Raw genomic sequence first — 16244 nt, 5'->3', positions numbered from 1 at the left:
GCATACCTTCACAGGTTCTGCGTTAACATGGTGGAATACCTATCTAGAGCAAGTGGGACAAGATGATGCGTACGCACTACCTTGGTCAGCATTCAAGCACTTGATGAACGAGAAGTACCGTCCCAGAACCGAGGTCAATAAGCTCAAGACAGAACTTAGAGGGTTACGAACCCAAGGATTTGATATTACCACATACGAAAGACGATTCACAGAATTGTGCTTATTGTGTCCGGGAGCATTCGAAGATGAGGAAGAGAAGATTGACGCGTTTGTGAAAGGATTACCGGAAAGAATCCAAGAAGATATAAGTTCACACGAGCCCGCCTCCATACAACAGGCATGTAGAATGGCTCACAAACTAGTGAACCAGATTGAAGAAAGAATTAAAGAACAGACTGCTGAAGAGGCCAATGTGAAGCAAGTCAAAAGAAAGTGGGAGGAAAACGGTGATAAGAATCACCAATACAACAACAACAGCAATTACAACAATAATCGCAACAATTATCCCAACAATCGCAACATCAATCGCAACTACAATAAACGGCCCAACAACAACAACAACAACAACAGCAACTACAACAATAATCCCAACAACAATAATAACCGCAACAACAACAACAATCAGAAGCAGCTATGCCAAAGGTGTGACAAGTATCACTCGGGGTTCTGCACCAAATTTTGCAATAAGTGTAAAAGAAATGGTCATAGCGCGGTGAAGTGTGAGGTCTACGGACCAGGGGTTAATAGAACAAAAGGAACAAATGGTGTCGGAACGAGTAATGGCGGAGCAAGTAGTGTCGGAGCAAGTTATGCCAATGTAGTTTGTTATAAATGTGGAAAACCGGGCCACATTATTAGAAATTGCCCGAACCAGGAGAACACGAATGGACAAGGCCGCGGAAGAGTTTTCAATATTAATGCGGCAGAGGCACAAGAAGACCCGGAGCTTGTTACGGGTACGTTTCTTATTGACAATAAATCTGCTTACGTTTTATTTAATTCGGGTGCGGATAGAAGCTATATGAGTAGAGATTTTTGTGCTAAATTAAGTTGTCCATTGACGCCTTTGGATAGTAAATTTTTACTCGAATTAGCAAATGGTAAATTAATTTTAGCAGTTAACATATGTCGGAATCGAGAAATTAAACTGGTTAGCGAAACATTTAAGATTGATTTGATACCAGTAGAGTTAGGGAGTTTTGATGTGATAATCGGTATGGACTGGTTGAAAGAAGTGAAAGCAGAGATCGTTTGTTACAAAAATGCAATTCGCATTATACGAGAAAAAGGAAAACCCTTAATGGTGTACGGAGAAAAGGGCAACACGAAGCTACATCTTATTAGTAATTTGAAGGCACAAAAACTAATAAGAAAAGGTTGCTATGCTGTTCTAGCACACGTCGAGAAAGTACAAACTGAAGAAAAGAGCATTAATGATGTTCCCATTGCAAAAGAATTTCCCGATGTATTTCCGAAAGAATTACCGGGATTACCCCCACATCGATCCGTTGAATTTCAAATAGATCTTGTACCAGGAGCTGCACCAATAGCTCGTGCTCCTTACAGACTCGCACCCAGCGAGATGAAAGAACTGCAAAGCCAATTACAAGAACTTTTAGAGCGTGGTTTCATTCGACCAAGCACATCACCGTGGGGAGCTCCTGTTTTGTTTGTCAAGAAGAAAGATGGTACATTCAGGTTGTGTATCGACTACCGAGAGTTGAACAAACTTACCATCAAGAACCGCTACCCACTACCGAGAATCGACGACTTATTTGATCAACTACAAGGCTCATCTGTTTATTCAAAGATTGACTTACGTTCCGGGTATCATCAAATGCGGGTGAAAGAAGATGATATTCCAAAAACTGCTTTCAGAACACGTTACGGTCATTACGAGTTTATGGTCATGCCGTTTGGTTAACTAATGCACCAGCTGTGTTCATGGACCTTATGAACCGAGTGTGTGGACCATACCTTGACAAGTTTGTCATTGTTTTCATTGATGACATACTTATTTACTCAAAGAATGACCAAGAACACGGTGAACATTTGAGAAAGGTGTTAGAAGTATTGAGGAAGGAAGAATTGTACGCTAAGTTTTCAAAGTGTGCATTTTGGTTGGAAGAAGTTCAATTCCTCGGTCACATAGTGAACAAAGAAGGTATTAAGGTGGATCCGGCAAAGATAGAAACTGTTGAAAAGTGGGAAACCCCGAAAACTCCGAAACACATACGCCAGTTTTTAGGACTAGCTGGTTACTACAGAAGGTTCATCCAAGACTTTTCCAGAATAGCAAAACCCTTGACTGCATTAACGCATAAAGGGAAGAAATTTGAATGGAATGATGAACAAGAGAAAGCGTTTCAGTTATTGAAGAAAAAGCTAACTACGGCACCTATATTGTCATTGCCTGAAGGGAATGATGATTTTGTGATTTATTGTGATGCATCAAAGCAAGGTCTTGGTTGTGTATTAATGCAACGAACGAAGGTGATTGCTTATGCGTCTAGACAATTGAAGATTCACGAACAAAATTATACGACGCATGATTTGGAATTAGGCGCGGTTGTTTTTGCATTAAAGACTTGGAGGCACTACTTATATGGGGTCAAAAGTATTATATATACCGACCACAAAAGTCTTCAACACATATTTAATCAGAAACAACTGAATATGAGGCAGCGTAGGTGGATTGAATTATTGAATGATTACGACTTTGAGATTCGTTACCACCCGGGGAAGGCAAATGTGGTAGCCGATGCCTTGAGCAGGAAGGACAGAGAACCCATTCGAGTAAAATCTATGAATATAATGATTCATAATAACCTTACTACTCAAATAAAGGAGGCGCAACAAGGAGTTTTAAAAGAGGTAAATTTAAAGGATGAAATACCCAAAGGATCGGAGAAGCATCTTAATATTCGAGAAGACGGAACCCGGTATAGGGCTGAAAGGATTTGGGTACCAAAATTTGGAGATATGAGAGAAATGGTACTTAGAGAAGCTCATAAAACCAGATACTCAATACATCCTGGAACGGGGAAGATGTACAAGGATCTCAAGAAATATTTTTGGTGGCCGGGTATGAAAGCTGATGTTGCTAAATACGTGGGAGAATGTTTGACGTGTTCTAAGGTCAAAGCTGAGCATCAGAAACCATCAGGTCTACTTCAACAACCCAAAATCCCGGAATGGAAATGGGAAAACATTACCATGGATTTCATCACTAAATTGCCAAGGACTGCAAGTGGTTTTGATACTATTTGGATAATAGTTTATCGTCTCACCAAATCAGCACACTTCCTGCCAATAAGAGAAGATGACAAGATGGAGAAGTTAGCACGACTGTATTTGAAGGAAGTCGTCTCCAGACATGGAATACCAATCTCTATTATCTCTGATAGGGATGGCAGATTTATTTCAAGATTCTGGCAGACATTACAGCAAGCATTAGGAACTCGTCTAGACATGAGTACTGCCTATCATCCACAAACTGATGGGCAGAGTGAAAGGACGATACAAACGCTTGAAGACATGCTACGAGCATGTGTTATTGATTTCGGAAACAGTTGGGATCGACATCTACCGTTAGCAGAATTTTCCTACAACAACAGCTACCATTCAAGCATTGAGATGGCGCCGTTTGAAGCACTTTATGGTAGAAAGTGCAGGTCTCCGATTTGTTGGAGTGAAGTGGGGGATAGACAGATTACGGGTCCGGAGATTATACAAGAAACTACCGAGAAGATCATCCAAATTCAACAACGGTTGAAAACCGCCCAAAGTCGACAAAAGAGCTACGCTGACATTAAAAGAAAAGATATAGAATTTGAAATTGGAGAGATGGTCATGCTTAAAGTTGCACCTTGGAAAGGCGTTGTTCGATTTGGTAAACGAGGGAAATTAAATCCAAGGTATATTGGACCATTCAAGATTATTGATCGTGTCGGACCAGTAGCTTACCGACTTGAGTTACCTCAACAACTCGCGGCTGTACATAACACTTTCCACATCTCGAATTTGAAGAAATGTTTTGCTAAAGAAGATCTCACTATTCCGTTAGATGAAATCCAAATCAACGAAAAACTTCAATTCATCGAAGAACCCGTCGAAATAATGGATCGTGAGGTTAAAAGACTTAAGCAAAACAAGATACCAATTGTTAAGGTTCGATGGAATGCTCGTAGAGGACCCGAGTTCACCTGGGAGCGTGAAGATCAGATGAAGAAGAAATACCCGCATCTATTTCCAGAAGATTCGTCAACACCTTCAACAGCTTAAAATTTCGGGACGAAATTTATTTAACGGGTAGGTACTGTAGTGACCCGAACTTTTCCATGTTTATATATATTAATTGAGATTGATATTTACATGATTAAATGTTTCCAACATGTTAAGCAATTAAACTTGTTAAGACTTGATTAATTGAAATAGGTTTCATATAGACAATTGACCACCCAAGTTGACCGGTGATTCACGAACGTTAAAACTTGTAAAAACTATATGATGACATATATATGGTTATATATATAGTTAACATTATATATGGATATATATATAGTTAACATGATACTATGATAAGTAAACATATCATTAAGTATATTAACAATGAACTACATATGTAAAAACAAGACTACTAACTTAATGATTTTTAAACGAGACATATATGTAACGATTATCGTTGTAAAGACATTTAATGTATATATATCATATTAAGAGATATTCATACATGATAATATCATGATAATATAATAATTTAAAATCTCATTTGATATTATAAACATTGGGTTAACAACATTTAACAAGATCGTTAACCTAAAGGTTTCAAAACAACACTTACATGTAACGACTAACGATGACTTAACGACTCAGTTAAAATGTATATACATGTAGTGTTTTAATATGTATTTATACACTTTTGAAAGACTTCAATACATTTATCAAAATACTTCTACTTAACAAAAATGCTTACAATTACATCCTCGTTCAGTTTCATCAACAATTCTACTCGTATGCACCCGTATTCGTACTCGTACAATACACAGCTTTTAGATGTATGTACTATTGGTATATACACTCCAATGATCAGCTCTTAGCAGCCCATGTGAGTCACCTAACACATGTGGGAACCATCATTTGGCAACTAGCATGAAATATCTCATAAAATTACAAAAATATGAGTAATCATTCATGACTTATTTACATGAAAACAAAATTACATATCCTTTATATCTAATCCATACACCAACGACCAAAAACACCTACAAACACTTTCATTCTTCAATTTTATTCATCTAATTGATCTCTCTCAAGTTCTATCTTCAAGTTCTAAGTGTTCTTCATAAATTCCAAAAGTTCTAGTTTCATAAAATCAAGAATACTTCCAAGATTGCAAGTTTACTTCCAAGTTTTCTAGATCCATTCCAAGTACTCATCCAAGATCAAGAAACCTTTGTTACTTACAGTAGGTTATCTTTCTAATACAAGAACTTTCAAGCCATCCAAGGATCCTTTGAAGCTAGATCTATTTTTCTCATTTCCAGTAGGTTTATCCAAGGAACTTGAGGTAGTAATGATGTTCATAACATCATTCGATTCATACATATAAAGCTATCTTATTCGAAGGTTTAAACTTGTAATCACTAGAACATAGTTTAGTTAATTCTAAACTTGTTCGCAAATAAAAGTTAATCCTTCTAACTTGACTTTTAAAATCAACTAAAAACACGTTCTATATCTATATGATATGCTAACTTAATGATTTAAAACCTGGAAACACGAAAAACACCGTAAAACCGGATTTACGCCGTCGTAGTAACACCGCGGGCTGTTTTGGGTTAGTTAATTAAAAACTATGATAAACCTTGATTTAAAAGTTGTTATTCTAGGAAAATGATTTTTATTATGAACATGAAACTATATCCAAAAATTATGGTTAAACTCAAAGTGGAAGTATGTTTTCTAAAATGGTCATCTAGACGTCGTTCTTTCGACTGAAATGACTACCTTTACAAAAATGACTTGTAACTTATTTTTCCGACTATAAACCTATACTTTTTCTGTTTAGATTCATAAAATAGAGTTCAATATGAAACCATAGCAATTTGATTCACTCAAAACGGATTTAAAATGAAGAAGTTATGGGTAAAACAAGATTGGATAATTTTTCTCATTTTAGCTACGTGAAAATTGGTAACAAATCTATTCCAACCATAACTTAATCAACTTGTATTGTATATTATGTAATCTTGAGATACCATAGACACGTATACAATGTTTCGACCTATCATGTCGACACATCTATATATATTTCGGAACAACCATAGACACTCTATATGTGAATGTTGGAGTTAGCTATACAGGGTTGAGGTTGATTCCAAAATATATATAGTTTGAGTTGTGATCAATACTGAGATACGTATACACTGGGTCGTGGATTGATTCAAGATAATATTTATTGATTTATTTCTGTACATCTAACTGTGGACAACTAGTTGTAGGTTACTAACGAGGACAGCTGACTTAATAAACTTAAAACATCAAAATATATTAAAAGTATTGTAAATATATTTTGAACATACTTTGATATATATGTATATATTGTTATAGGTTCGTGAATCAACCAGTGGCCAAGTCTTACTTCCCGACGAAGTAAAAATCTGTGAAAGTGAGTTATAGTCTCACTTTTAAAATCTAATATTTTTGGGATGAGAATACATGCAGGTTTTATAAATGATTTACAAAATAGACACAAGTACGTGAAACTACATTCTATGGTTGAATTATCAAAATCGAATATGCCCCTTTTTATTAAGTCTGGTAATCTAAGAATTTGGGAACAGACACCCTAATTGACGCGAATCCTAAAGATAGATCTATTGGGCCTAACAAACCCCATCCAAAGTACCGGATGCTTTAGTACTTCGAAATTTATATCATATCCGAAGGGTGTCCCGGAATGATGGGGATATTCTTATATATGCATCTTGTTAATGTCGGTTACCAGGTGTTCACCATATGAATGATTTTTATCTCTATGTATGGGATGTGTATTGAAATATGAAATCTTGTGGTCTATTATTATGATTTGATATATATAGGTTAAACCTATAACTCACCAACATTTTTGTTGACGTTTTAAGCATGTTTATTCTCAGGTGATTATTAAGAGCTTCCGCTGTCGCATACTTAAATAAGGACGAGATTTGGAGTCCATGCTTGTATGATATTGTGTAAAAACTGCATTCAAGAAACTTATTTTGTTGTAACATATTTGTATTGTAAACCATTATGTAATGGTCGTGTGTAAACAGGATATTTTAGATTATCATTATTTGATAATCTACGTAAAGCTTTTTAAACCTTTATTGATGAAATAAAGGTTATGGTTTGTTTTAAAATGAATGCAGTCTTTGAAAAACGTCTCATATAGAGGTCAAAACCTCGCAACGAAATCAATTAATATGGAACGTTTTTAATCAATAAGAACGGGACATTTCAACACTTATGCATTTTCAAAATTTACATCAGAATCGGAGTTAGGCAAGTTCAGTCCCTGAAATCCAGAGTCAGAATCAGATTGTGCAGAAGGTCGCGGCGCGACAGAGTGTCAAGGCAACCACCAGACCACGTTATATGTCGCGGCGCGACGGTTGAGGGCCGCGGCGCGGCAATACTGACGAACTGGTTCCTGTTTTTGCAATATTAAAGGAAATATGAGGGCGTTTTGGTCATTTCACGTATGGGGCAGATTTAAGCCCCTATTCTGGTCCACTCATTCATTTATCCTTTTTCCTTTTCCTTTTTTCTTCTCCATTTTCTCTCAAAACTTCAAAACCCCATTTGATTCAAAGTGAGATTTGGGAAGGAAGATTCGTGATTCGATCTTTGTCATAAGAGGCAACCTTGTTCTCCTCGTTCTTGGCTTCAAGGTGATACTAGCAGTAAGCTCTAACTCCGAATTTCGTTTTTGTGTTCATCATTCAAATTTGGGGCTTTTGATTGTATGATTCATAGATGGAACCCATTTAGTTGTTAATTGAAGATTAACACCAAGATTCGGGTTTATAAGTGTTGAAGGCGGGTTTTGGGTTGGTTAATGATTTAACCATGTTTAAGGCTAGTAAATGGTGTATAATCACTAGTGTTAGTGATTATGGAAGTATTGGAAATTATTTGAGGTGTTTTGGTTGACTAATTTTGAAATGGGTCAAAATTAGGGTTTAAGTGTCATTTTGGGCAAAATAGGTGTTTAACACCTATGATTGGGTTTAATTGGTGTAATAGGACCATTCTCGTGTAGTTCGGCCAACCTTGATGTGTTGTGTTATTGAAGATAGTAGTCTCGTGTGGATGCGGATTTACTAAGGCTCGTGTAGTTCGGCCAATCTTCGTTTTGGTAATTGGTAGTCGGTTTTGGTATTGGGTTAAGGGGTTAACCCTGGATGTTTATATATTGTTTTATATTATCGTATTGTTGTGATGTAGCTAACCCTCTGGGTGTAGCTTATTGGCGTTGTTCACATCGTCGTTGGTGAACTTATATTTGTTGTTATTTTAGCTTGTTGCTTAGTGATCGTCGCTTAGCTTGCCTTTATGCTTGGATGCTCCGGTATGCGTTATTTGATTACTTGTGTGGCGTGTCCATTTTATGCATATATATGTATGTAGTATATTCTGACTCACTAAGCGTTAGCTTACCCTTTCGTTGTTTACATTTTTATAGATTTGCATGGAGGCGATGGCTCGGGTAAGCGTGGGGACTAGTGGACTTGCGTAGTTTGCTTTAGAAGATGTGCTTTTGGATCGATTAGGATTGGGTAGCGTATCCCCAATCACCATGCTCGGTTTTGTTGGACATTAAAATAGTCGGGTCGTGTTTGCCCGTTCGGATATTTAAACTATATATTAAATGTTTTAAAAGTTTATTGAACTTATTACTTGTGTTAATGATGTTTTGGAAACATAATTGGGACCTAAATATTAATTTATTAAAGAAAAAAAATTTACGGGCCGATTTAAATATGGGTTGGGTTGTTTCATTTTCGTAATTGCCTGTATGCCCCCTAACAAGTTACAACACACCACGCACGCTGCGTGCATATCCCTGTGTGGTACGTGTCACTTGGTCCAAGGCACGTTTCACCGGATATAGTATTTTTTTTACACGCACCATGCAACAAGCAATACGCACGGTGTATGGTGTGTAGTATGGTATATCGAGAGATTAAGGTTTGTTGGATTTTGTATGTTGAAAATTTTATGTTGTGATGATTGAAGTCAAGGAATTCCTTTTTATGATAAAAAAAAATGTCATTTATGATATGTTTTTTAACAAATATGTCAATATAAATTGATCAATATACAATAATGGTGGGAAAAATGCATAATAGAATGACAACTACATACATTAATTATATTAATTATAGTTACATGTACATAATGTATAAAAGTACCACTACTGGCTATAGCCCTAAGTACCACTACTGAGCGGGCTTCTTGTCTTCTTTGACTCCAGCAGAGGCTTCTTGACATTATCGGGCTCTGAAAAATACATGCAACATCCGATGTCTGTACGCTAAAGCAACCTTGCGAATATCAGGTAGGTGCGGCTACACGTTTTATTAAAATAAGCTCTAGCTATCATCTCCAGGTATAAAGGTATAAGCTCCAGCTCCAGCTCGTTTCACCACAGCTCGTTTCACCAAACTAACCCTTAGATTTTTTAAGTGAAGAAGAGACATTTGTTTTTTTTTTTTTTTTTTTTTATTAAAACTGCCAAAAGGAGTGGATTTTCTATTCGTAAAGGTTGGTTCGTCAACAAAAATGAAGAGAAATCAAGGCGAGACTTCTTTTGTCACCGTGAAGGAAAGTCGAAAATTAAAATGGTAAATCACTCAAAACAAAGGAATCGTGGTTCTATAGTTTGTATGTGAATGCAAGGCCCACATGCATATATCATTGAGGAAAATTAATGAAATTTTCCCAAAATAGTGGTAAGTCACTAAATTACCATATTAACTATTAGACAAAACTTCCGAATAGTACCAGGGGTATTTTCGTCTTTTCACTTTTTTTTCCCCTTTTCCCTTCTTTCTTTCAAGTAACACCACAAAAGCTCCCAACACTTTGTTCAAAAATTAAAATCGACCCCCAACACAGGGGGTTAAAGCGTCAAATCAAAATTTTTATAAAATATCTTATATAAAATCCACTCAAATATTCAACAGGTCATATCTTCTCGCTCGCAACGATTTAAATTTTTCCGACACCATCCTTAAACTCGAAATAATTTTATGAACACAATGTCACTAACTATACGCAAAATGGCCACTTTCAAAAAAACGCTAAATATTTAGGGTACTATTCATATATGTTGATTTTTCACTCGCAGGCTCCGTAACTAAACATAATAAAATACATTAAAAATCGAACCCCCGGCGCGAAGCGAGGGTTCGAAAACTAGTTTATTTCAAAGCATAATCATGAAATCATGAATTGTTATCTCCTCAAGAGTCAAGAGGTTCGGTTTCTTCCTTCATATCATAATATAGTAATATTACAAAAGATGATGAAAATTGTATACTCTTGTTCAAAAAAGGAGGGTTATTTGGTTAGACAAATTATACGCGTAATGGAACGAAGAAAAATATAAGGCACAATGAACTTCATTTTCTTAGGAAAGAAGTACATCACAAACGTTTGGATCACATTCTTGCAGGTGCTATTCAGTACCTTGTGTGGCATGATATATCTTACGATGTCCAATAGATCTATCTTTTTATGCAAGACCCTTACGAGTCACATATTTGGGCTCTTAAACGTATTTGGCTATGCTCGGGTACTCTTATTTAGGACCCAAGTAGTTTTATTCATCAACCTCATCTGTAGTTGGGTAATTTCATGCTGATTTGGCTTATGTGGTGAACATCAAAGGTATAATACATAGACTTGAATATGTTGGTAGGAAGGCTGTTTCTTTGATTTTGCATCTCATGGAATTGAGCCACAAATAACACGACTCAAAAAAGTGTGTCAAGAAAATGATGACCTGGAGCAACTCTGACCATTATGAATTATAGACAAATTATTGGTATCGTAATTATTTAGCCGAAACAGACTTTACTTATAGCAGTTGCCAAATCATAGTTTTGTGATGGTATTCATTCTCGACAGGTATTATTTGATCAACATCAACACAAGTTTTGCATGCCCATAACGGAAGCATGAGCTCAAAAAACAGACCTTTATGTAGTAACAACTTGGTATACAACAAATAAATATATAGTCCCATCCCAACCAGGGTATGCTGGGATTCGCGAAGAGCAGCACCTTACGATGTTCTAGACCAATCGGATCCTGACGTACCAGTAGGTATTTCTCATCAGTTGATATTTAAAAGAGTATTCTCATCACCCACAACTTTATAACTGTTTCTTTAAACAAAATGCCCCTTAATAAATACTAGTTAATTTGGAACATTCAAAAAACATGTCTGTTAATGCTTTGAAACAGAAAGCCCAAATTTGTAACAAAAACGGCCACCATGAGCCAAAATAGAAGACAAGTAGCAGTCAACACTTTTGTGTAAAATTATACCAAACCAATTGCATCTGCACGTCCTGCATTCAAACATCACGATGTAAAGTGATAATCACCACCGGAGATGCATGAGGACAGCTAAGAAAAAAGTTTAACATCTCCAATTCTTTATCCTGTGCAACTTCTTTGTTAAGAAATATCTTTAATGTCTTCAACACAGGTGACATCAACAACATAAGCTTCACAAACTCCAACTCAACCTTCTTGCTACCAAGATCTTCAATCTCTAACTCAGTCAGATTTTTCAACTTAATATCTGAATAATCTTCACCTACATCCCATTCTTCATCTTCATCTGAGTCTATATCTAACATCATAGGATACATTCTAAGCCCTTTCAAAGTAAATGTCTGCAAGAAAGGGGTATTTCAAGTTTCAGTGCATTTTGACATGAAAATAATAATAATAATAATAATAATAATAATAATAATAATAATAATAATAATAATAATAATAATAATACAAGATATATTTGTTGTCCTTACCTGTAGCTTAATTTTCTCCACGTTTGGAGAAGCTCTGAACACAAGAGCGAGAAAAGACATCCCATAGTCATAGTGAGAGTTTTCACCCAAAAGAACATCATATAAGCACATGTATTTGAGGTTATATAATGAGGTTGGAAGCTTTCGTGGTTGCTCGCCTTCACTGAAACACTTGTAACATAAGCCAAAACAAAGATCAATCATATCATAAAGAATATAATAATTCAAAGTTATTTAGCCAAATGATGAATCATATTACCTGAATACCCCAAAGGCAGATAGTCAAATTTTCAATAACATGTAAACACTCAAATAGCTCAATAAGGCCGCAGTGGTCGTCACTAGGAATATGATGAGGTCCTTGAAGCTACATAAACTTATAATATTTAGATAAGTGGTCAAATCCCATATTAGAATGAATATTCTAGTAATTAAGAACTTACCAGATTAAGGGTTTTCAGTAACGGACACTTGGATATAAGATGTAAAAGCGTTGGCTTATGGGTTATTACATCATCTATCGTTAAAGTAGTAACGCTACACAAACTATTGAATGTCTCTGGTAGGCATAAATTATAACACTCATGAAGATATAGGTCAGTCAATTGTTGCATCGAGAAGACATCTAAGGGTATTCTAGAAAAATTACTCAAACGAAGTTTCTTAACAGTATTCATTCTCGAGAGATAAAGCATTACTTGGTCCACTTCAACATAGGTGTCATCCTCACGTATGCAAATTGAAAACTCCATTATGGGACCTTGGTGCTGTAGCAGAATTTGGTATACAACACAAAAAAGATTATTCCCATCAGCCGACTCTTGAAGATTATCCTCATTAAAATTATTATCATCAGTTGCTGGCTCTGGAAGAGTATCCAAATCAAACACAACTTTGGGAATTTTAGTCCAATTGTACCTCCATTCTTTAGAGAGAACACATGTCCTGACAGCCTCTCGAAAAGGTATAAGACATAGGATTTGTTCTATTATATTTGGAAGAAGAGTGCCGAGTCTATCGATAGACAAACGTTGAATTCTCATCGCAGAAAATTCTTGTTGCGACGTATTTTAATTAACACTGCAAAAATCAATTCAACATTACTGCATGCGTTTCAGTCCTAGGGTTTATAAAGAAAATTCAATTGGGCCCTGTTTGGCTCACGGAATCCAATGGGATCCATGCGGAATTGGAATTGAATTTACTAAATTCAATTCCAATTCCTCCGGAATCTCATTGGATTCCGTGAGCCAAACGGGGCCAGTTAAACACAGAAATGCATTTCAGTCCAGGTTTCATATTAATGCAAAATCAAATTCGCGTAACCAGCAATTAGATTCAACAAATAAATGCATTTCAGTCTAGGTTTACAGTTGTTAAGCACATCAACTCTAATACTTGTTATAATGTATCAAAAATACTGTATTTTATAACAGCTGCAATAAATAAAATTGATAATCAACAGATAAACAAAGTTATATATATAACCTCGTTTTAAATCAGTCATTTTTAAAACCCTAATCTTGTACAAATATCAGACAATCAGTATCGATTTTACCTTTGAAATCACATCCAGCGTCCTAAACCCTTGCGATTAATGGTTGAAACGCAATGGCAATTTTGAATATGATTCGGCAGAAATGAGTGAAAATGAGTTTGGAGGTGTAATTGTACTCGTGAATGTTCAGTTCTAAAATAAAATTGTACTCGTGACTGAATAGCTAAGTACAATCTTAGCTATGTTGACGTCCAAGCCCTTTAACTTCTAAACTTTACATTCCTTTTACTTTTACATTTACTATTAGACCATTTGTATTGGTGTAGACCGATGACGTCTATCACTTGTCAACATGGCAATCAAGAAACGTCATTTTGGTTGTATCCATGTGTCTTATGTTGTGTCACTTTTCCATCCGTTCGATTCCAACGGGAGAAGAAACACACGTTTCTTGTTTTTTTTTTGTTTTTTATTAATTTAAAAATATTATTTTTATCCCTTTAATACTTAACCCAATTATATTTTAACACATCATCACAATACTCTTAACCAACATAAAAAAGAAACACCACCACTACTCCACTCAAAAAAGAAACACGTCATAGTAATCAAAAAAGTGCAAAAAACAAGAAACACCACAAAGAAACGCCACCCACCGTTACAAATGATCTTATCGTTTTGGAAATTTGTATTTTGTACATTAATGGTACGTCCTCCGACACACATTCAAAATACTCAATCTTTAGTGTGTTCCGGAAACCGAATCTTAGCAGCAAAGAAATGCATTCCGGCAGGAAATCAAAAACTCAAAACCCCTTCAAGGAACTCGAGACCAAAGAGAATGTAGTCTTTTTGTTCCGAGTACCTTAATCATAGCCTTCTTTGAGTTCGTTTATTTCAGGTTCATGTTTCGTAGCATTCTTTTGGTTTCGTAGCTCACTCGGAGATGAAAAAATCGGCATGTTCATTAGGGATATTTGAGTTCATTTATTTCAGGTTCATGTTTCGTAGCATTCTTTTTCTTTTAGTTTCGTGGCTCACTTGTTTTTGCTAGTAATTTATTTTGGTTTTATTTTGGTTTATGTTAGATGAGACTCACTACAGATAATAAACAACGATCGGATATATCACTCAATCGAGGTATTATTTTATAAAGATAATTATTCAACCTTTATTGTCAAATTACACGAATATCACTTTGAATAAGACATTGACAATATATTTGTGGGGGGCACAAAGCAAAAACCCGCTTGTAAAATATATGTTTTGTTGTGTTTCTTTCTCATGACATTTCCTCCTTCTATAGGCATCCAAAAACATTAAAGATTTTAATAGGTCAATCAAACACTCACAAAGATTATTAATAATTAATTGAAGCGGTTACTAGACATGTATTGATGTCTTATTGAACCATAAGAATGGTTACAAGGCTATGTCTTAAGTGATTACAAGGCTATGTTTAGGGATGACAATAGATCGGATATGAATCGGGTGACGTTGTATCCACCTTCATATCCATTTAGTTTTTGTACATTCATATCCATTCCATATCTATTTAATTTCAGTTTATCCATCCATATCCATATCAACTGGATTAAGCGGCTTAATAGATATTCATTGGATTTTAATAAAATGTTATAATATTTCCTAATATGCGATGAAAGAAACAACGTCGTATAGCAAAAAAAAATATAACACGACATAATTAAAATCTATCCATAAGAATGTGTAATCTTCGTCGTAGATAGAACACAATTTGTTGAATTTATTTTTAAACTTAGATTATGAAAAATTAAATATGTAATGTGTATGTTTATTTTGTTAGATATACGTGTTTTATTTTACTTTATTATAATTATTTTATTATAAGGTTGAAAAAAAATGTAAAATTAATGGTAAATGCATTTGTAATACTAAATATGTAAACATATATTTATATCTATGTATTTGTATATGTATTTCGGGTGTAAATAGATATGTCCATAGATGAAACTTTTCATTCATGTCCATATTCATATCCCTTAAGGTTCATCCATTACCATATCCATATCCATTTAGGTTCATCCATATCCATCACGAATCGAGTGGATCGGATGGATATCCACTGGATCGGGTGGCCATTGCCATCCCTAGCTATGTCTTGATAACATTAAACCATAAGATGGCTACAAGACCGATATTAATAACATTAAACTACAAAGGTGGTTAGAAGACTAATTTTAAATCATTAAACCATTACAAGACTAATCTTAATAACATTCGACCATAAAGATAGTTATAAGACTAGTCTTAATTTCATTAAACCACAAATGGTTACAAGACTAACCTCAGTGTCACTAAACTTCAATATGTAAATGTCAATTACAGTAATAAAATTAAGACAATTACTACCTGATCGTTTTTTAGTCCGAGAAGTCTTTTACTTTTACTAGATGGGTGTGCACTTCATACCTCCTAACCCATTTCCAAGTGTAAAGACCAAATTTCTCAATTACACAATTTTTTTGAAAGGCAACAATCGGCATCGAATACTCTCATTTGTCAAGCGAAAACCCGAATCACATTGCAGGAACCCGATCCTTAAACCATCCCGAGGGGCATGCGGACCTGGTTTGAATCCTGAATGGATCCGAGAGAAAACCCTCTGAGGTCAATCT

The 16244-nt window shown here is 35.4% G+C and overlaps 1 protein-coding gene across 1 annotated transcript; it reads right to left on the bottom strand.

The window, feature by feature from the left end:
• Window positions 1-11630: 11630 nt before the first annotated feature.
• LOC139849749 (F-box/FBD/LRR-repeat protein At1g13570-like) lies at window positions 11631-13132 on the bottom strand. The gene is made up of 4 exons (XM_071839375.1): window positions 12533-13132; window positions 12349-12456; window positions 12090-12260; window positions 11631-11954 (listed from the first exon to the last, which is right to left on the bottom strand). Exons 1-4 carry the CDS (start codon window positions 13130-13132, stop codon window positions 11631-11633), a joined length of 1203 nt encoding a protein of 400 aa, XP_071695476.1.
• Between the last annotated feature and the right edge of the window lie 3112 nt (window positions 13133-16244).

Source organism: Rutidosis leptorrhynchoides, chromosome 5 (assembly GCF_046630445.1).
Source record: "Rutidosis leptorrhynchoides isolate AG116_Rl617_1_P2 chromosome 5, CSIRO_AGI_Rlap_v1, whole genome shotgun sequence".
In the NCBI taxonomy this organism is placed as follows: Eukaryota; Viridiplantae; Streptophyta; class Magnoliopsida; order Asterales; family Asteraceae; genus Rutidosis; species Rutidosis leptorrhynchoides.
The sequence above is the reverse complement of the archived record's forward strand: the minus strand, read 5'-3'. Positions and strand labels throughout refer to the sequence as shown.

Excerpts from the sequence above, each read along its gene's own strand:
- LOC139849749 (XM_071839375.1), bottom strand. The coding sequence starts at position 13,132 with ATGAGAATTCAACGTTTGTCTATCGATAGACTCGGCACTCTTCTTCCA. Across the intron at positions 12,261-12,348 it reads TCTGCCTTTGGGGTATTCAG|TGTTTCAGTGAAGGCGAGCA; the intron begins GTAATATGATTC and ends TTATGTTACAAG. Across the intron at positions 11,955-12,089 it reads TGGAGAAAATTAAGCTACAG|ACATTTACTTTGAAAGGGCT; the intron begins GTAAGGACAACA and ends CCTTTCTTGCAG.